Source organism: Leucopleurus acutus (genome assembly GCF_964270905.1).
Source record: "Leucopleurus acutus genome assembly, chromosome: 13".
NCBI lineage: Eukaryota > Metazoa > Chordata > Mammalia > Artiodactyla > Delphinidae > Leucopleurus > Leucopleurus acutus.
In genome coordinates, this window is record NC_139155.1 from 65,153,908 (window position 1) to 65,175,901 (window position 21,994).

The following is a 21,994-nucleotide window of genomic DNA, read 5'->3' on the forward strand; positions in this document are numbered from 1 at the left end:
TTTTTTGTTTTGTTTTGTTTTTTTAAATCAAGAATGAGTGTTGAGGGCTTCCCTGGTGGCGCAGTGGTTGAGAGTCCGCCTGCCGATGCAGGGGACACGGGTTCGTGCCCCGGTCCGGGAAGATCCCACATGCCGCGGAGCGGCTGGGCCTGTGAGCCATGGCCGCAGAGCCTGCGCGTCCGGAGCCTGTGCTCCGCAACGGGAGAGGCCACAACAGTGAGAGGCCCGTGTACAGCAAAAAAAAAAAAAAAAGAATGAGTGCTGAATTTTGTCAAATGCCTCTCCATGGAGAGGACTCCGTGATTTTTCTCCTCTGGTGAAAGGAGTACAAGTCCCTCTCATGGACATTCCCATCAGTAGTGGTGTTGGCCCCACCCGGACACCCTGTCCTTTTGAATGCGTTGCTTGGCGTCTCCTTGCTTGTATTTGTTTGAGGAGTTTTGTGTTGTTTCCCAAACACAGCTGGCCTTTGGTGTGCTTTGCCAAGTTTGGGGCTAGTCCTATGCTGACTTCATAAAGTGAATGTGGAAATGTTCCTCCGGGCTCTACACTGTGGCGGCTTAACTGGCAAGACAGGCCTCTGATCCTAACGGCAGGACACACTTCGCCTGGGAAACTTTCCAGAAGGGCATTTGAGATAGACCAGTGTTCCTGCCACGTTCTCAGTTTTTTTTTGTGATCGCTGACATGTCTAGACCTTTGCTCTTTCTTGGACCCGTTTGTCATTTATACTTAAGCTTGCCAGATTTGGCAAGTAAAAATAAAGCCTGCCCAATTAAATCTGAATTTCAGATAAGTGCCAATGTTTTTAGTATGTGTTAAGTATCGCAATTCTACTTACATCATCCTAGAAAGAAAGTTATTTTGTCAAGTTTCCAAATTTATTTTTATTAAAATGAGTAATCTTTTCTAGTACTTCTAACTTCCTCTATAGCTTAGGTTATTTCCCCGTTCTCATTTCTTTTTTGTGTGTATTTACACGTCCTTCATTTTTACTAATTGGCTAGCTAATAGCTTATATATCTTTTTCAAAGATCTGTTCTTCTGACTTCAAGTTTATCAATTTCTGCTTCAGTTGTTACTAAATTCTTCCTCTTGCCTTCCTTACTGTCCTGGTGGTTCTTTTACTAACTTGGTATGTTAGATATTTTGTTTTGATTATTATTAATGTAACTATTTAAGGCAATATATTTTCCTCTGAGCCCTGCTTTAGCTATATTCTTTGGGGGCTGATCTGTATTGATGTGAATGTTATTTTGAAGATACCGCTTTGATTTCCTCTGTGTAACAAGATGTTTGAAGAGGCTGTAAGAGTCGCTAACTGGGCTGGGAATGCATCTTGGTTGGCATTACTTGTGGTCCAAGAGGGATGTGGGCAGGGGCCAGGCAAGTAACCTAGGGTGGGATGAGCAGGGAGCAAGAGGAATGGGCTTCCTCCAGGGGCCCCCGGAAGCCAAGGAGGGCTCTGTGTGGCCTCATGGCAGGATCAGGTATGCATTTTCCAAGGCTCATCACTGTCACGAGTAGGGAGTGGATCGAGGCTGTGGCAGCGGCAAGGAGGCAGAAAGGGACGAAGGGATGGAACCAAGGCCAAGCCACGCATACGGAGGGAGAGGACTGGGTGACTATCATGGAGGGGGGAGAGGGGGGCACCAGAGAACTTGCGGCTGCCTCAGAGCTGGCTTCTGGTTGGGTGTATTGAGTCCGAGGTGCCTGTGGATCCCAGGTGCTCTGGAGGTGGGAGGTGGGCGGGTGAGTGGGTATGTGAGTCTGATGGTCCAGAAACCTGGGCTAGAGCCTGGGCGGGGACCCATCAGTTCACAAGTGGTAACTGAGGCTCCAGGGGACGGTGAGGGTCCCAGGGATGGCAGAGGGTGAGTCAGGAGTGCAGGGACACCGTTCTCATGCTCTGGGGATGCAGCTGGGAGGCACTGCGGCGAGGGTGTCTGTTGTCTGAAGGCCCTCGGTGTGCAGTGCTCTGTCCCAGCAGGCACAGGAGCAACACCCAACCCGTCCTGTGCGGCTGAACTCCAGGCAGAATGGGAGGTGATGGATCTGTAGTGGCGCCCTTCCAGGCGGAGGTACACCCCTGTGGGATGTTTGGGGTGAAACAGGAACTCCCAGTGCTCCCAGGACTCGGCATGGGGCAGGACCCCCCAGGGAGGGTGGCGCACTCAGGAGCTGGCAGAGCCATCCACGGTGGCTGGGGGCTCGCGGGTCTCAATCGGGGGTGGTTTGGTGACTGGCTGTGGGGGTGGGGTGACCCTGCACCTAGCAAGGGGAGGCCAGGGCTGCTGCTCCACCGCCTACAGTGCGTGGACAGCACCCCCGCGAAGAATGACTCACCCAAAACATCAACAGTGCTGAGGGTGAGAACATGTTGGAGTTGGGGGCTGGGGAGGGCTTAGGTCTCGCCTCATCCAGCCTTTTCCTGGCACGGAGGACAAGCTCCAGGACGGGCCTGGGCCAAGGGCCCCCAGGAGCCAGGGACAGGTGCCCCCAGGCCACACCCCTGCCTTCCTCCCAACGGCGTGTGCGGAGCCCCAGCAAGTGTCCAGGGGTGGCCTGGAGAAGGCCCAGCCCGTGTCTGGTTTCCCTGGCTCCGTGGTGGTGTGTGGAGGGCTGCAGCTCACTGCACGTGCTTTCTGAAGGTCCCCTCCCCACCTCGACCCTGAATCAGGCGTGGTGCAGCCTTTTCTTTAATCTTGGACTGGAAGATACACAGGTGGGGAATGGGGTTTCGGGGAGCGGGGGCCCAGTCCTGGGTGAGAGGCCTGGGGAGGTTGGAGGGGTCAGGGCAGGGCCACAGGGGCTCTGGGAGGGCAGGGCTCGGCCCCCACAGCCGTCCATCTGCTGGGCTGTCCCCACCTCTTGAAGCCCCAGGCTGACCGTCCAGCCAAGGGGTCCAGATTCTGCCGTCCAGGCTAGCCTGGACGTGTGCTGGGTGGGATCCCAGCTCTGGGGAGGGAGCAGCCTCTTTAGTAGCCTGAGGGCTCCCCACCCTTCCTGGGGTCCGCTGCGGCGTACACGCAGGCCCCGTCCTGGGACACGGCCTGGACCACGTTCAGGAAAACGGGCCTCTCGGTCTGGCTCTGGCCCCGGTACTGGAGCCCCTTCTTCACCTCCTGGAGAGGAGAGAAGGCTGGTCATGGAGGGGCTGGGACCCGGGCAGGGAGCTGAGGACCCTGGCCGAGGAGGCAGGACTGGCAGGGGCGGTCTGGGAGAGGACAGAGGGGCGCTGGACGCAGCCTTGTCTGCAGGCATGGAGTCTACGGCCTCCCACTCCAAAGGCCCCAGAGGAGAAGCCTGGGCTCCAGGGGATATGACAGGAGGACATCGCCTGGACTAGAAGGAAGCTGAGATGCAGGTTCACTTCTGTCCTGGATCAAGGACACCAGGGGCCTCAACGTGACAACCAAGGAGTCCAAGGGCTTCTGTGGAGAAGATAGCTTTCAACGTTTTGAGGACCGTGAAAGCAAAGTCTTCTAGAAGGCAGAGCTTGGGCCCTTTGGAGTCCCAGGTCACCCCTACATAAGAAAGGCCCAACTCAACATCTGGCTCCTGCCCTGGACAGGAGGGATGGCCCTGGTGCCGGCATTTAGGACCTGCCGTCTCAGCACCAGCATGAGAAGACGGGGGTCCCAGACTCTCCAGGGCCCCGCCCCGCTGGTGGAGGAGTCAGCTAGAGGCTTCTGAACGCCCATGAGTCCAAGGACATGGACCCCAGGCCACAGGCACCAGCGGTCCCCAGGGTGAGGCACTACGAGCACGGGCTGTAAAGGCTCAGGTCTGAGACGGTGAGTGCGTGGAATTGGAGGGCGTCAGGGCCCAGGTGTTGGTGTCTGAGTGCCCGAGTACCTTGCCTTGGGGCCTGGTCCCCACACTGGCCAGTCTGTGGCTCTTCACACAGATCCTGGCACGTGGAGACCTGTGTTACTCGGGCCCCGCATTCCCACTTAAGGCCAAGGACCCCCGCCCACCAGGGCCCTCAGTTCCAGGTGCCCTGCAGTCCCCAGGACCAGGGCCTCCAGGACCTGAGCCATGGGTACGGCGAGGTCTCCAGGCGCTATGGCCTTGGGTGTATCTCTGCCTGACGTGCTAAGTACCTAGTGTCCTTAGGTTGGAAGGCCCAGCTCCTCACAGCCACAGCAGGACCTGTGGTCCTCGGAGACCATTCTTTAGCATCGTAGTGGCCAAACTCCAAGGCCCTGAGGAATGAGGACCCTCCTGGCCTCAGGCCTGGGCCTTGGCTCTGAGGGCCCTTGGAGACTCCAGGTCTCCACCCAGTGCCTCAGGTGTTCTCCATGGGAGGTCCTGACCTGTGTGGCCAACACGCTAACCTTCCAGGGAGCTGAGGGCCGTGGGCTCGGGGTTCTCTGGATTCCAGGCTGTCAGGTCCAAATTCTCAGAGTTGAGGTCCTTGGAGAATGGTGTTCACAGAGTAAAGACCTTCAGTCAAGGTCAAGGAGAAGGGCCTAAGAGAGCATCAAGTCCTCCTGCCACGGGGAGGACCCTGCACAGGGAGGGAGGGAGGCTGGGAGGGAGGGCCTCGGACTCTGAGAGTTTGGGCCTGACGGGCTGAGGTCCTTAGTCTCCAGGCCCAAAGACCAAGGTTCTCAGGACTACACACCCCCTTGGACTCAAGGCCCCTCACTCTGTGGTCCTCAAAATTCCAAGGGCCCTGGGAGGTGGCCTTGAGACCAGAGGAGCTCATAACAGGAAAGGCAGCTTTGATGACCTTGAACCCCAGCTGCTTGAATGGACCCTGGGCATGAAGTTTGGAGTCTTGAAAAGCTGCTAGTCCTTTAAAGTGGGTCCTAGTGAGGGCATCTGCCAGCCCAGAGACCTTCCAAGGAGGCCAGCCATCTGCCCAGGAGGAGGGGAGGGGCTGGGGGTCCCACAAGAGAATTCAGCTCCTGGGCCTGCTTGTGTGGGGAACCAAGAACCCAATGCCATGGAGGGAAATCCCTCTGCAGACTCCCAGGAATAATAGACTCCTTGAGAAATAAACCCGCGGATAAAAGCTGCAGATCGCACAAGGAAGCAGATCACCATGAGGGAGGGTCCGAGAGGCCTCAGCCAGGGAAAGCAGCTTCCGGATAGAATGGCCCAGAAAGAGCGGGGCCCAGGGTGCAGGGGAGCTCGTGCTGCGAGTCGTGCGAACAACACCCTGTCCCCTGCCGGGGAGACCAGCTGCCTGCTGCCTCCCCCATGGAGCTTCTCAACTCCTGGTGGCCCCCAAAGCCAAAGTGCACCGGGCACACTCAAAAGCTGAGGCCCCACCAGGGGCTCTGAAGGCAAGCGCTGAGGCGTCTGTCTGGCGGTCTCTCGGCCCACGGCCTCACCTGGCTGAAGCTGGGCTCGTACTCTACCCGGCCCTTGCTGTCCACGTGCAGGATGGGGGCTGCAATGGCAGCTTGCAGGTCAAGGCCCAGCCACAGCTTGTTCATGATGGCCTGTTTGGGGAGAGAAGGATGCAGGCAGGGAGGGAGGGAGGGGCACCAGCCACCCTCCCCAACCCCTCCTAGGACATGAGGACAACAGGGCCGCCCAGCAAGGGCACGTTCCATCCAGGAGCCCCCAGACTCACCTGGGCCACAGCAGAGATGATGAGCTCCCCGCCAGCCCCGCCGATCACCAGCTTCGACCCCTGGGCTGCGTTGACCAAGATGGAGGGGACCATGGATGAAGGGGGCCGCTCACCTGGAACTGGAGGCCGGACAGGTATCAGTGCAGCCTCGCTTCTGAGCCAGCGCCCCCCGGGGCCACCCCCTCCATCCCTGTCTCTGTGCTGGGCCTGCCCGGCCTTCCGGCCTTCCTGCCTTCCCTCCTCTCGCCCGGGGGCATTGTGCTCACCGGGAGGCGGGGTGACTCCGGAGCCCCGCCGGTGCCTCCAGCACAGGTCCAGGAGCTCGTTGTTGAGGAGGATGCCCGTGCGCGGTGAGTACACCATGGCTCCAAAGCTGTGGACAGAGGCAGAGCTGGGCGCAGGCCGTGGGCTCCCGACACACATGGGCTGCACCCCGGCGCTCCAGAAGCTCCCCGTTTTAGCAGCTGTCCTCCAGCATCCTGGAGCTGCTCTTCCCTCCCTGGCCCTGCCCCCAAAGATCCACCTTGTCCCCCACCACGGCATCCTCCTGCTTGTAAGGCCCGTCCTCATCCCGGCTCAGGGCCACCCCATCAGCAGCCTTTTCGGCCAGAGGTGTCAGGGTGTAGGACCCTTTTGACACAGGAGACGGGAAAACAAGGTACCACTCGATGGACACAGCCAGGGAGGTGCTGGGAGGCCAGGCTGGGGGTGGAGGGCTGAGGTCTAGGGGGTGGAGTGGGGCCTGCCCGCCTGCCCCCGGCCCCACGTACGGCGTATTGATGGTGCTGGTGGCAGACACAGCGCTGCCATCCTCCCCCAGCACGGACACGTGGGCCGTGCCCATCCTGTGGCTCCAGGTCTCGGCCAGGCTGTAGTGGCTGAGCTGGTGGTCACCCCGGGTGTCGATCTGCTGGTGGATGTGCTGGGCCAGAGCCTCCCCCAGCAGGTCCTGGGAGGCGTTCTGGGGTGGGCAGACAGGTGACAGGGTCAGTGAGAGGCCAGGTGGTCCCCTAAGGGTGTCAGAGATGCAGCGCCACCACTGCGTTCCCGTACCTGCCCCTCCGGGGCTCCCTTCAGTCCCCAGACTGCTGTACCCTCCCTGCTCTGGCCCACTGCCAGGCCATCCGGTTCTAGAACCAACCATGTACACACCCCTCCAGCCTCACCCGCCAGGCTCTCAGGGTCTGTGGATGGAGCACCCGTCGGCCTGACCCTCCCTTCATGCTGAGCCCTGGGGCAGGGAAGGGGGCTCTCCACCAGCTCAGGGCACCTCACCTGGACCTCCGGGTGGCTTCGAGGGTCCCACAGCCGCCACCTCTGCCCCCTAGCAAACTTGAGCGTCTCCACGAGGTGATGGTACAAGTTCACCCTCCCCTCGGGCCTGGCCACTGACTCCGCGGAAAAGTTGAACCCTGGGGAGGGGGTGGGCGCAGGTGGGGGGTCATCCTGTGTAGTGGGTTGAGAAAGATTTGTCCATGTCCTAATTCTCAGAACCTGTGAATACCTTATATGGAAAAAGAGTGAATATTACCTTGTATGGCAAATGTGTGATTAAATTAAGGATCTTGAGAGGAGCGGATTATCCGGGTGGGCGCTAAATGTAATCACATATATCCTTATAAAACAGACACAGAGAAGAGGGAGGCTGAAACTGCAGGGATGCAGCCACAAGGCTAGGAATGCTGGCAGACGCCGGAAGCTGGAAGAGGCAAAGAACAGATTCTCCCCCAGGCCCCCCGGAAGGAATGTGGCCCTGCGGGCACCCTGATTTTGAACTTCTGGGCTCCAGAACTATGAGAGAATAAATTTCTGTTGTCTGAGCCACCAGGTTTTGGTAATTTGTGATACTTTGTTACGGCAGCCACAGGCTGCATCAGGCAGCCCCATCTCTGGACGCTGCCAGGATGCCTCCCGCACCCCACAACCCCCTTGCAGGCTGCAATAGGCTGGGCCTCAGCCCTAGCTGCACACACTGGACCGGCAGCTCACCACCTGCAGAGGCACTGCACCTGTGCCCTGCACCGGGGTCACCTGGGGGCACTTAGTGGGTAGATGACGGCAGACTCTTCAGCAGAGCCCAGGCGTGGGCCACACTGGAGGCCAGCTCTAGAACACACCGTCCTGGCCCACTCCTCAGCCCAGTCTTCAGCATCTGAGGAGGGGGCTGAGCTGGAGGAGGCAGTGGCTACCCAGAGCCTGGCTGGGCCTGGAACTCAGTTCACGGGCGCCAGACCCCCTGGCTCCTGGGGGCCTCACCTTTGAGCACATTGAGGACAAAGCTGAGAATCGCGCCCCCTGCAGGCGGTGGCGGTGAGTACAGGGTGTAGTCCCCCAGGGGCACCTCCAGGGCGTCCACCACCTCAGGCCGGAATGATGCCAGGTCCTGCGGGGTCAGCAGGCTCCCTGGGGTGAGACAGAGGACTCCATGTACAGACGGGGAAACGAGGTGCAGAGTGTCAGCCAGGGACCTTGGTTTACACAGTGGGGGCCCCCCTTGTTCCCTAGCCTTCTAGGCTCAGAGGGGTGGTGCTGGGCCTGTGGGCAGTGGCCTCAGGGCTGGGGGATGGGTGGACAGAGGCCAGGGACGGGCAGGTTGGAGGGGAGAGTGGGAGAAGGTGGGGGAGGCAAGCTGGCCTCTGAGAGACTGAGGGTGGCCAACTCCAGGCCCAGGAGCACCCCTGCAGCCACCGATAGCTCCCGTCTCGTGGCCCTAACCCTCAGGGTCCTGCTCCTCGGGGGCTTTGACTGCAAGGTCCCTGAGACCAGCAGTGGGCATGACTTGGGCAACAACCTCTCCAAGCCCTGGGAGCAGCTGGCCCCCTCTCAGGGCGAGGGGAGGGGAGGGCCGGACCCACCCTCAGCCCTGGCGCCCAGACCCCTCTTTCTCTGGCGGAACGGGGCTGTGGGGCCTCACGTGCTGACCTTCCTTGGCAACGTCCTCCAGCAACATCTGGCCCAGCCTCCCTGTGTAGAGGGCCTCTGCGCCTTCTGCAGCCACGGTCTCCAGGGTGGCGGCCAGCGCGGGCCACGGGAGTGGGTCATGAGGACTCAGGGGTTCTGTCCCATTGAAGAAGAGCTGCCTGGGGGGTGGGGGGCAGCCTCAGGGTGAGGCCAGGTCCTGGAGGGCAGCCACACTTCTGCAGGGACCCTACAGGGAGGGAGTCCTGGTCCGGAGTCCTGAGGGGCTGTGGTGGACATGGGGGCAGATTCTCCAGGATTGGGTGGGGCTGACACCCCTCATGTCTCTCGTCACCCAGGCCCAGGGAGGACACGCCTCCCCCCACCACCACGCCAGCGTCCACCCAGGGCCTGACACCCGGCATTCCTCCTGGTCAGTGGGCTGCCTGGGTGGGCGAGTGGGATGGCCAAAGCCCTCCTGCCAGCCCAGAGAGAGTGGGTGGGTGGGTGGGGGGGGAGGGCAGGGCCCAAATCTGCACCCTGGGAGCCCCATCACTTTGACATAAACTGTCCCTGGCCTGAGCCCTCTGATGAGGTTCTGCCACGTGGAACCGGAGGTCTCTGAGCTGCGACATAGCTCAGTGACATATTGGCCAGCCAGGGCCCCGGCCCCCAGAAGGTTGATCCGCTGGCTGGAGGAGGAGCTGAGGAGGGGCTGGGCTGAGGAGGGGCCTTGGGCCCCCATCGGAGCTCACCTCAGGGACGATGCGTGCAGGGAAGGGCGCAGGTAGCTGCTATGCAGGAAGCGGCTGAGGATGCGGGGCACGCGGAGGCCCCCCCGGAGCAGCGCGATGGTGGGCCTGAAGAGCTGCGCCCAGGGCAGGTGGCCGTGGCGGTGGTGGGCCTCAGCGTAGCCACGGAGCTCCCCAGGCACCCCGATCCACTGGGCACCTGCACGGCACGGGGGTCATGCCCCTGCCCCTGGGCCGCCCCCCTTGGCCCCCGGGGGCTGTCACTCCACTCTTGGCTGCCTGGCCCCCCAGCCGTGGCAGCCAGAGCGAGCCTTCTGGAGCCCACCTGGGACCACGGCCCTCCCCCCTCACACTCCTGTGCCTCCCCATTTCCCTCTGCACAAAGTCCATGGCCAGGCCTGTGGGGCCCAGAAAAACTGGCCCCATCTCCACCCCCCACCCCCAGCCCCCCAACCTGTCCCCACTGAACCCTCCGGGCCTTCGGCTGAGGTGGTCCCCCTGCTTGGATCGTCCCTCCCAACTCAGAGAGCCCTCCCCCGGGAAAACCCGGGGAGTCAGGACCTCCGCAGGGGCTCCCCATCCCCAGCTGCCACCCCTCAGTGCCAGGGTGGTTCAGCTGTCCATCAGGGGCGCTGCCCCTTCAGGGTGGGGGGTTCTGGTCAGCCCCAGTGGTCTGGTGGGGTGGGAGCGGGTGGCCCCTCTAGGGCCTCACCTGTGCCCAGAGGCTGGGCCTGCTTGCACTGGTCCAGCAGACCTGGGACGTGGCTGGCGGGTACCGTCTCCCTGGCGTTGATGACCTCCACCTTCCCTGGAGTTGGGCAGGGCGTGTGGGGTGTCAGGGGCACCCCGGTGGCCGCCAGGCCTCACTGCACACCAACAGTCCCCCTCAGACAGCCCTGGCCCTGCTCTCGACCTCAGTTTCTCTCTCTACCATGAACTGGCCTCTGTGCTGGTTTAGGCTTTGCAGAGGTTGGGGGGCACCAAGAGACTCAGGGAGGGGCGTGGATAGACAGGGCAGGTCGGCCACACTCTCAGGTGGTCTAAAAGGACCTCACTGTTAGCACCTGTGGACGAGCCCATCCTCCCCACGGGGGTCCCATATGGACTCACCTGTGGACGCATTGTAGATAGTGAAGATGACCCCTCCACCCAGGCCCATGCTCTGGGGGTTGACAACCCCGGTGCAGACCAGAGCCGCGATGGTGGCATCCACGGGTGAGCCGTGCTGCTGGAGGATGGCTCTAGGGCACATGGCACAGAGTAAGTGGCCTGGCTGCCCTGCCCTAGCCTCCTGACCTGGGCTGCTCTGCCAACATTCACTGGGGAGTGGGGACAGCTGGGTGGCCTGCTTGCTGCCACCAAACCGCAGGTTAGTTTTGAGACCACACTGGGCTGCCCCCTCAAGCCCAGCCACTCACAGGTGTACAGCGCTCTACAGATTGCAAATTGTGATGCCGTTTACACTGCCCCTGGCTGTATATAAGGTTCTTCTCAGTTTACAAAGTGCTCCAGCTGCCATTATTCCCTAGGTCCTCCCAGCAGCAGTAGCTCATTTACAACAGGCAGAACCAGGCCCGGGCCAGCCCCTCCATTCCTCCCGGCAGCGCTGGGAGCCTAGCCTGGCAGATGCCACTCCTCATCTCACTGGGGACACACTGGCCCAACCCCTTCAAGACTGGATTTTTTCAAGTCACCCTGGGATCCTGCCCTGCCATCAGGGCTTAGGGCTTGGGCTGATGGGTTCCACAGCCCCTCCCAGGGCCCCACGGTCTGTGGGAATGTTCTCAGGCCTCAGTCTCCCCACCTGTCCATGGGCAGCGAGGGGTGAACCCTTCAGCTCCTAGGTGCTGGTCAGACTGGCCTGTGCCGAGGAAATGCCCGTCTCCCTGGGGCACAGCCTTGCACAGCTCACTGGGGGCTGCCTCTTCCCTCACAGCCAGGAATCCTCCCCAGCACCTCAAGGTCACAGATGCGAAACCAAGGCCCGAAGAGGGGCTGGGCCTGGGTCCCCTTCCCCCACCACTGACCCCAGCACCTTCTCAGCTCAGGCACACTGACCCGACGACTCCATGCTGGGCTCACCCCTCCCCGGAGCCACGTATCCCTGCTCTGGGCCCACACGTGGGCACACATGGGGGCCACATGGACACAGGTAATCTTGGAATGGGAAAGAGGGCACAAAGACAGAAGTATGAAAGAACTAAGATTCTACATCCAGGCACAGAGAAACACACATTTTAATTAGAATAAAACACCATAAACAAAGAAAAAAGACAAACTGGAAAAAACTAATTTAAATTCCCATCACAAAGGCCGCATCTCACTTGACCTCGTAAGTGCTCTCCGCACTAGGCTTTCAGGACCCCCACCTACCACACTCCGGTTTTCCTCCCACCACCCCAACCTCAAGATGTTAGAAGCCCCAGGCTCAGTCCTCGGTCCTGGTACATCTGTGTCCTCCCCCAGATGAGCTGATCCAGGCTCAGGGCTTAAAATGCAACCTCTGTGCTGATGACCCCCAAATTTGATCTCCCCTAAACTCTAGGCACTTATCCCCAGCCATCCACAGGCTACCTCCCCTAGGCATCTAAGAGGTATTTCACTCTTGACATGACCTAAACTGCACTTTTTCCTTCCCTCCCACCTCTGCCCCCCCAAACTGCTCCTTTGTTAGTCATCATGATCCTAGAAAAGGACACAACCATTCACCCTCAGGCTATAAACCTCAGAGTCATCCTTGATTGGTCACTTTCTTTCATCCCCATATCCAATGGCCAATCCTGCCTGTTAGTTATACCTCCAAAATACACCTAGATTCCAATCCTTTCTCATCACCTCCTCCACCACACCACCACCCTGGTCTAAGCCACCAGCATCTCTCACCTGGGTTACTGTAACAGTCTCCTATCTGGTCCCCTGCATCTGCCTTGCTCCCATAGGTTTTTTAAAAAATAATCTGTTAACATGTAAAGCAGACATCCTAGTAATGAAAGACTAAACAATTCAGACCAAACTTCCACAGACAACTAGAAAAGCCAGACAAATAGAAAACATCTGCTCAAAGGTGTCAGAAGCAGGAGAGAAATACAGGCCTCCGAGTGAGAGGAGCCTGGCTTTTGGAGCCGCTTTTCCCCTCCAGACGACTGCCAGTCCTGGAAGAGGAGGCTGAACGGCCAAGCAGGGCTTCTGACATCCTCAGAAGAGGATCTTGCTGTGGTTTATGTCAAAGAGTGTTTTTCCTCTAAGTTTTTTTTTTTTTTTTTTTTTGTGGTACGCGGGCCTCTCACTGTTGTGGCCCCCACCCCGCCCCCTGTTGCGGAGCACAGGCTCCGGACGCGCAGGCTCAGCAGCCATGGCTCACGGGCGCAGCCGCTCCGTGGGATCTTCCCAGACCGGAGCACGAACCCGTGTCCCCTGCATTGGCAGGCGGACTCTCAACCACTGTGCCACCAGGGAAGCCTGTTCCTCTAAGAGTTTTATAGTGTCTGGTCTTACATTTAAGTCTTTAATCCATTTGGAGTTTATTTTTGTGTGTGATGTTAGGTAGTGTTCTAATTTCATTCTTTTACATGTAGTTGTCCAGTTTTCCCAGCACCACTTATTGAAGTGGCTGTCTTTTCTCCATTGTATGTTCTTGCCTCCTTTGTCATAAATTAGGTGCCCATATGTGTGTGGGTTTATCTCTGGGCATTCTATACTGTACCACTGATGTATATTTCTGTTTTTGTGCCAGTACCATACTGTCTTGATTACTGTAGCTTTGTGGTATGGTTTGAAGTCGGGACGCCTGATTCCTCCAAATCCGTTTTTCTTTCTCAAGATTGCTTTGGCTATTCGGGGTCTTTTGTGTTTCCATACGAATTGTAAGATTTTTTGTTCTAATTCTGTGAAGAATGCCATTGGTAGTTGTTAGGGATTGCATTGAATCTGTAGATTGCTTTGGGTAGTATAGTCATTTTCACAATATTGATTCTTCCAATCCAAGAACATGGTATATTTCTCCATCTGTTTATGTCATCTTTGATTTCTTTCATCAGTGTTTTATAGTTTTGTGAGTACAAGTCTTTCGCCTTAGGCAGGTTTATTCCTGGGTATTATATGTTTTTGCAATGGTAAATGGGAGTGTTTCCTTAATTTCTCTTCCTAATTTTTCATTGTTGGTGTATAGGAACACCAGAGATTTCTGTGCATATAGGCCTCAAATTATTTCTAAACAGTTTTAACAATCTTTATACACGCTCGTTAGTGCTCAATTAAAAAGGACTAAGCTGGGGCTTCCCTGGTGGCGCAGTGGTTGAGAGTCCGCTTGCCAATGCAGGGGACGCGGGTTTGTGCCCTGGTCCAGGAGGATCCCACATGCCATGGAGCGGCTAGGCCTGTGAGCCATGGCTGCTGAGCCTGCGCGTCCGGAAGCCTGTGCTCCGCAATGGGAGAGGCCACAACAGTGAGAGGCCCGCACGTACCGCAAAAAAAAAAAAAAAAAAAAAAAGATTAATATAATTATAACCATTATAACAAACATATAAACCTTTCTCAGTATCAAAAAGTATATCAGAAAGAGAAAATAAGAGATATATTTTGCAAAAAACAAATAATTTTAAAAGAAATAAAGAGAAAAAAGAAAAGAAAAAAATATATATATACACACATACACATATGCATTTGAAAAAAGAGAAAAGAAACACAGGAAAAATAAATCCAAAACAAATGAAAATGATCTCCTCTAAAAGAGAGAATAGGAACAGAATAAAGGTGATATGGATGAGAGTGAGACTTTTGAGAATACCTTTTTATACAGTTCTGACTTGTATTCAGAAGGAAAATTAAACAGAAAGAATGAAAAAGAAAACCCTAAAATTGAATTTTAATTGAAAAAAACTAAGCTAATAGTATATTGAACTGTTAACATAATCACACAGGAAAAAGAACTTAATTAACTGCACATCTTTCATGGGATATATCTTAAGGACCAAAAAACCTCTGCAAAGACATCTTGAATTTTCTCTAGTAGATTCATTGTTCATAGTGTATTGTTGAAGTAATTCTGAAATTTTTTTGTGAGTACCTGGGGATACAGCAAGTAAGTAAATATATGGACATTGCTGGGAACTTCTCATAGTTGCAGAGACAAGATGGGATGGAGAAAGATGCAGAAGACCCCATCATAGTGGATTTGAACTGGAGGTGTCAGAGATTTTACATTTTTTCTTGTTCTATGCACTGATACTACCTAGAAGCAATGGCATCCCAATAATAATGAACCCTCTTAGCATCCAGATTTTCATTTCTAAAATACCATTCTCTACCAATTCCTGATTTCAGGTCTGAGGGAATATACAAATAGATCCTGGAACATTTTGTGTACAAGTCAAGAAAATTCTCTAAGACTGATGGATTCTTGTAAAAGAACATAGATGCTGGCTTAAAGGGGCTCTCACTGGTCAAATTTGTGACAATTTGAGCATCAGAAAGAGTAAGTGATGGATTATAACATAGTGAACTAAAATAATCCATGAGTCAATAGTAATACTCAAGAATATCTGGGTTGGGGAAGGGGGATCTTTTTTACAGAAGAATGCCAGCCAATGAGTGGTGAAGAAATGACTAGTTTAGAAATCGCCTTTTTGCAAACACAAATGTATCTGTTGAGACGATGATAAAAATCGATGCTAAAACATGGGATAAATGTTGTTTGAGAAAAGGATATTCGCCTGGTCTCAAAGTATCAAACCCTATGTTACTAATTTAATAGGGAAATGGTACCCCGTACAATGGAGAGATCTGGAAGACACCACCTTTATGAAATGATCCAACTTGGCATCACAATGATGAGAGGGTCTGACACTGTGTTCCCTCTTGTGTGATACAACGGGAAGGCAAAATACCTATCTTATATTGTGTTTAACCTGAATCTGATCGTAAATAAATTATAAAAACAAACAAAGATTGTAAAGAAAGACTGATACAACTGAACCGACTTCTTTAATGTCACAGAATATCAACTTTTTTTTTTTTTAAAGCAGGGGATTATTCTAGATTAAAGAAGACTAGAGAAACATGACAATCACTGGATATTGGATCTAAAAAGAAAGATGGGTTGGGGGTGGGGGTGGGATGAATTGGGAGATTGGGATTGACATATAAACACTAATATGTATGAAATAGATAACTAATAAGAACCTGCTGTATAAAAAAATGAAATAAAATTCAAATTAAAAGATGAAAGAAAAAGAAAAGAAAGAAAGAAAGAAAAAGAAAGAAAAAAAAGGAAGAAAGAAAGAAAAAGAAAGAAAGAAAGAAAGAAAGAAAGAAAGAGAAAGAAAGAAAGAAAGGAAGAGAAAGAAAGAAAGAAAGAAAAAGAAAGAAAGAAAGATTGGGTCAATTGGAAAATTTTTGAATTGGACTAGGTATTAGGTACTATAATTTTACCAAGGTTAAATTTTTTGAGTGTGATAATGGTATTAAGGTTATATAGGAGAATAGTCTTACCCTTAATAGATACATGTTTGAAATATTTAGGGATAAAGTGTCATGATAAATGCAACTTATTTTCCAAATATGTGGAAAGATAGATATATGGAGAGAGAGTGAGAGAGCACGAGAAAGAGACAGAGAGACAATGTGGCAAAGTATGAACAACCGGTGAATCTAAGTGAAGTGTATATGGGTATTCTTTCCATTTTTCTGTGGGTATAAAACTTTTTCAAAATAAAAATATGAACATTTAGGGGAAGAACAACAAAAAACTCGTGGAATGCAGCTAAGCCAAACTTTGAGGGAAAATTATAGCTTTAAGTGCATGTACTAGAAAAGACTTTAAAGATCAATCATCTATGTATCCACCTTATAATTTGTTTTTCCCAAAATGTATCTCAAGATGAATATTTTTTAAAAAGCAACTTAAACTCAATGGAAGGAGGAGAAAAGAGCCAAGATAAAAGTAGAAACTAATGAAACAGGAAATAAATGAATCATAAAGAAAATCAACAAAGCCAAAAGTTGATTCTTCCAAAATACAATAAAATTGATAAAACCCTTATCAAGACTGATCAAGAATGATAAGAGAAAACGCTAGTTACCAATATCAAGAATGAAAAATGGGGGCTTCCCTGGTGGCGCAGTGGTTGAGAATCTGCCTGCTAATGCAGGGGACACGGGTTTGAGCCCTGGTCTGGGAGGATCCCACATGCTGCGTAGCAACTAGTCCCGTGAGCCACAACTACTGAGCCTGCGCGTCTGGAGCCTGTGCTCCGCCACAGAGAGGCCGCGATAGTGAGAGGCCCGCGCACCGCGATGAAGAGTGGCCCCTGCTTGCCACAACTAGAGAAAGCCCTCGCACAGAAACTAAGACCCAACACAGCAAAAATAAATTAATTAATTAATAAACTACCCCCAACATCTTCTAAAAAAAGAAAAAAGAAAAAGGGGCCTCATTACAGACTCTGGACATTAAGAGGATAATAATGAGAGGACGTTATAAACAATTATATGCCAACACATGACAACTTGCACAAACTGGACAAATTCCTTGGAAAGAACTTACCAAAACTGACTCAAGAAAAAATAAAAACTTGAAAGTCTTATACTTGTTAAAGAAACAGAATCTGTTATTTAAAACCTTCACATGCACACAAAGAACTCAGGCTCAGAAGATTAACCAGTAAATTCTTCCAAACGTTTAAGGAGGAAATAACACCAATCTTAGGAACAAGAAACAACAACAACACAAAACCTATTCTTGCAGACTATGGAAAAGGAGAGGACATTTCCTAGCTCTTTTTATGAGACCAGTGTAACCTTGACACCAACACCTGACAAGGACATGAGAAGAAAGGAAAATTACAGACCAGTACCTCTCATGAATATGAAGAAAAAAATCCTAAACAAAATATTAGCAAATCAAACTTAGGGATAAATAAAAATGATATTAAATCATGAACAAGCTGGGCTCCTTCCAGGAATGCAAGGGCAGTTTAACATTTATTGCATTTTTTTCTTTTTTGGCCGTGACACCCGCGGCATGTGAGATTTTAGTTCCCCATCCAGGGATCGAACCCACGCCCTCTGCATTGCAAGTGTGGAGCCTTAACCACTGGACTGCCAGGGAAGTCCCACTGCACTTTTTTAAAGGGAGAAAAATCATTTGATTGTCTTGATAATGCAGAAAATGCATTTGATATACATTTGACAGAAAGATGGGCAAAAGATTTTAACAGAAATTTCACAGACGAGGATACCCACAATGACCAATAATCACTTCCAATCCCTCAGCATTAGGTGTGGAGTTATTGTCTATCTCCCCCCACTACGAAGGCAAGAGCCTCGACCATCTGGTTACCACTATGACTCCAGGACAATGGCTGGCAGGTGGCAGGTGCTGCAGGTAGCCAAGCATCACACACCTTCACGCATCCACGATGCCCACCAACATGTACCACGAACACGGTCATGTCAACAGGCAGGATGGTATGCGCTCGGGGCCACCTGGGTTGGGGTTCCTACTCACCAGGCACGTGCCTCACCCTCCCTGAGCCTGGGTCTCCTCTGCTGTGAAGGGGCCAGTTGTGGCCAGCAGAGAGCTGCGGTGCAGAGCAGTCACACTTCTCTCACCTGCCTGTCCCCAAGGAGCTGGAAGGCTGCTGTCACATACACACTCGGACACGCACGCTCACACGTGTGTATGCATGATGCCCAGGTATACAGGCTGTTTCCTCCTGAACCCCAGAGGGTTGGAAGTGCAGTAATTTCCCGGTGAGCCAACCGGGAGTCCAGAGAGCCACTAGGGTCACAAGGGCTGGGAGGGGAGGAAGGGTGACATCACACCATAATCCCGTGAGCCTTCCCCACAGCAGGGTCCCCTGTTGAGATGCCGACCACATCCAGACCAAGCCACTGTTACAACAGGCCAGGGACACCTCCTCTGGGCTGCGTGCGCTCCGTGACAGAGGTGCCAACACGAGCCCCACTTCACAGGTGGGGAAACCGAGGCTTGTCCAGAGTCCCCATTCTCCTCTGCACCCAGGGCATGACCCACAGGCCGACTCCTGAATGGGTCTGAAGCAGCTGACGAGACCCAACCTGCAGGGCCCAGCCCCTCCCCACCCCTGACTCCAGGGCCCCACAGGACAAGCACCCTGGGCCCCCCGCCGGCTCCCTCTACAACTACCCACATGGCCACTGAAGCTCTGGCCTTTACGATCCGAGCCCAGGGGCTGGGCAGGCTGGAATCCTGGGCGGAGGGTGGGGACCCTGGGAAGACTCCACCCTCCAACAACCCCGGAGAGATTCCCCCTCTGCAGGGGCAGCAGAGCAGGACAGTCCCAGCTGGGCCCGCTCATGCTGTGACACCCAGCTGGTCCCTTCTGTGCAGGCCTAGTTTCCTCTAAGTCAAGTGGAACTATGAACCCTCCGCTCAGGATCCTGTGTGGCGTTTCCGAGTGATCACAGCAGACAGACATCACAGAGCCTAAAAATCACCACTAACCCTGGTCTCCCTAGAAGGCAAGCACTCACGTGGAGCCTTGGAACTCCCAGTTTGAACGTGAGCCTAACACACTGGCATCACGCAGGATGGGACGGGCCTCGTTGTCACCGTGCTTCTATCGTGTGTACACTAGGCTCGGAGCCGGATCCTCCCCCAGGGGCTCTGGCTGCTGCAGGAGTCCCAGCCCCACTGAGAGAACCCAGAGCTCACAGGGTGGAAGGAGGTGGGGTCTAGGAGGCCCTTGCAGGATCTCCCCAGCCCTGCCAGATGGTGTGAGCCTCTGTCTCACAGCAGCTGTGGCAGCTCCAGGCTCTCTCCCACCCCTGGTTTCTTAGAACAAGAACAGGAAGTGGAACGCCGAGGACATGAAACACTTGGGGGGAACCACATCTGCTCACCTCACCAGCGAGGGTTGCAGAGCAGAGACCCCAACCCCCGGCCCTCCAAAACCCCCAACAAAGACTTGGGGAGACACAACAGGCCCGGAACCCCCTCGCAGATCCGTGGCAGCAGCCCCCCACCCCTGGGGGCCGCGTCCCCATCAGTGGTCTCTGGGTCTGAAGCCCCAACTTGTTTGCATCCTTGCAAATATGGGCTCAGGGGGCGCAGCGCCTCTGCAGTTCTCAGAGCATTGAGAGGGGTCATTCCCCTCCCGGCCCCTGGGAGCCCTCTGGGAAGACCAAGCAGTCTGCCCCCAACTTGTCCCTGTCATCCTAGAGGGAGCCCTGAGGGAGGGACAAGTCCTCTTTGGTTCACAAAGCACTCCTGATTCTGACAACGGCCCTTGAGGCAGATATTCCAGGAAGCAGACTGAGCCGGCAGGGAGGGGGCTGCCTGCCCAGGCTCCCACAAGCCCAGAGTGGGGCAGGGGCCAAGAGAGGTGTCCTGCGCATCCTGTCATGGCAGGCAGCGGAAGCCTCCCGTGGGCTGGGCTTCCTGGAAGAGCGTTGGGAAACATCAATTGGGGCCCCTCTCCACAGCCCCCCTGCCCCGGCCCACCGAACATCAGTCACTCTGCCTGCCACTGGCCTGGCCCCAAGCCTTGACACGCAGAGGGGAGGCCGCAGGGGACATGATGCCATCAGAGGCCAGTTTTCCAGGGCCAGGAGGGGAGCCTGGTCCCGGCAGGCAGTCCTCACATATGGAGCCCCTGAACCCCCTCACCCATGTCCCTGGGGAAAGACCCCAGCCTTGGAAAACTGCCAGGGCTTCTCTGAAGGGGCCGGGACCAGACAAGCAACACTGTAGCATGCCCTCGCTGGGCCTCCCAAGCCACGGAGCTAGGACCAGCCTCACACACCACCTCTGCTCTGCCCACACTGTTGTTACCCTGTGCACACCTGCTACCTGGCCTGTGCAAGGGCCCTGAGGCTGCTTCCTTACTGGAGCGCAAACCCACACGACCCCCACATGCCAACATGCACACACGTGTGCCTTCTCCACACTCTCGCCACTGGTCACAAAGTCTCCGGGAGGGGTCAGCACCAAGGGCCACCCAGTTCCCACCCACTTCCTACTCACCGTCCAATGTCCGAGCAGATCTTAGAGTCCGCAGCAACCGCAGCATGGGCAAAGGCCTGGGGGCCACAGTGGACACGGTGCCAAGAGACAACCACGATAGGCACGATGATGGCTAGCGCCAGCCCCAGCCCCAGCAGGACCATGCTGACCGTGGCTCCGTGTCCCTGGGCCATGGCTCTGTGGCCCAGGGGGAGAGAGGAGGTAAGTGGGCACACACACCAGTGGGCGGAGAGATACAGAGAGACAGGTGGATGAATGGACAAGATGAGCCGATGGGCTCACAGATGATGGGACAGATGGACAAATAGACTGGAGCTAGAGACAAACAAAATGGATTGACAGCCAGATGGCTGGACAGAGAAGGAAGGTCAGATGGACAAGTGGACAGAGTCAGGATTACAGATAGATAGACAGACAGGTTTCCAGGAGAACAGCGGGCAGCCAGGCGGACAGGTGGGAATGCGGACGGGCGGCTGGCAGCAGGGCTGCTGCCTTCCTCCAGCGCCCACCTCAGAGGCGGAGCTGGCCACCCGCCTGGACTTCCAGTTTTCAGCCCGTCTTGGCCCTGGCAAGACGCCAGGCAGCAGGGCGTCTGTGGGGAGTTTTTCCTGCCAGAGAGGAGTCAGTGGCTGCCGTTAACTCCCTCACTGCTGTTCCCACTGCTTGTCCCCTGAAAGCCTCGGTACAATCACCCCTCCCACCGGTTGCCAACGCCCAGGGCTACCCTGTCCTGTCCTGTGTGCGTGAGGACTTTGTGCCTGCTTGGCTTCCCGGGGGAAGCTGGGGTGCAGGGCTCCCAGGACCCTCCCCTGGATCAGGCTCAGTGGGGCAGGGGGCCAGGGCAGAACCCCAACTCACCTTCTCTTCATGGGGCCCCGCCCAGCCGCAGCTCACCGCAGCATCCTCAGAGCCAGAGGACACTGGGGCTAAAGGGGACCAGAGGCAGACACAGGGGGACCCAAGGCAATGTCAATCAGGACCCGAGTTCAAGTCCCAGCTCAGCTGAAGCCAGGGCAGGGGGGTGGCCAGGGGTGACCAAGAGGGGACTTGGCTTCCCTGCCTGCTCAGGGGAGGCGACTGGAACACCAAATACCCAGGACAAGACTTCTGTGTGGGGAATGAAGACAGGGCCTGCGTCCAGCCCTTGGCACACAGTGCCCACCGGACTGTCCACCCCCGGGGCCTGCTGTCCCAGAAATGCCACTGGGCCTCAGGGAGCGGGCTTCCCTTCCACCTGCATCTCTGCCCATCCCTGGTGGAATGTCTGCTTCCCTCTTCCTGAGCTGATAGCAGCTCCTCTCCTGGGGGCACCGGCCTGCACCCTACCCTGCCCAAGCCTCAGGGTGCCCAGCTGGGAGGTGACTGGGAGAGTGGGGGCTCCCCGAGGTGCCCCCTTTGACGAGACTCAGCAAGGCCCAGGGTGCAGGGGCTGGACTCCCACCCCCAGAGCCCCCACATTCTCCCAGCTTCCTTTCCAGCTGAGCTTTGCCCTCCCCAGGTCTCTTTACCCCTTCTGGCACAGCAGAGAAACTGAGGCACGTGCCCGCACTGCCACAGAGCCTGCCAGGCCCCCCTGTCCGAAGCCCCTGCCAGCCTGATCTGGAGGGGCTACTGGGGCACCCTTGGGGGGTGGGGAGGGCTGCGGTCACCTCCCACCACCCCCACCGGACCCCCAAACCATAGTGACATTGCTCAACCAGGAACCAGAGTGCATTCCTGGGCCAGGGCCAGCCCGGGAGGCAGAGGAAG

At 55.2% G+C, this 21,994-nt stretch overlaps 1 protein-coding gene across 2 annotated transcripts; it reads right to left on the bottom strand.

Annotated features, from left to right (window-relative positions):
• Positions 1 to 2,692: 2,692 nt before the first annotated feature.
• GGT5 (gamma-glutamyltransferase 5) lies at positions 2,693 to 20,458 on the bottom strand. Of its 2 annotated transcripts, XM_082852874.1 has the most exons (12): positions 20,246 to 20,458; positions 10,351 to 10,481; positions 9,953 to 10,048; positions 9,244 to 9,439; positions 8,513 to 8,670; positions 7,847 to 7,993; positions 6,866 to 7,002; positions 6,361 to 6,551; positions 5,857 to 5,963; positions 5,591 to 5,709; positions 5,346 to 5,456; positions 2,693 to 3,125 (listed from the first exon to the last, which is right to left on the bottom strand). In XM_082852874.1, the coding sequence occupies exons 1-12, from the start codon at positions 20,416 to 20,418 to the stop codon at positions 2,979 to 2,981; spliced, it is 1,713 nt and encodes a 570-aa protein (XP_082709000.1). In that variant the 5' UTR covers positions 20,419 to 20,458; the 3' UTR covers positions 2,693 to 2,978. The 2 variants fall into 2 exon arrangements, with proteins under 2 accessions (XP_082709000.1, XP_082708999.1); XM_082852873.1 differs by having other exon boundaries at positions 5,591 to 5,963.
• Positions 20,459 to 21,994: the final 1,536 nt, after the last annotated feature.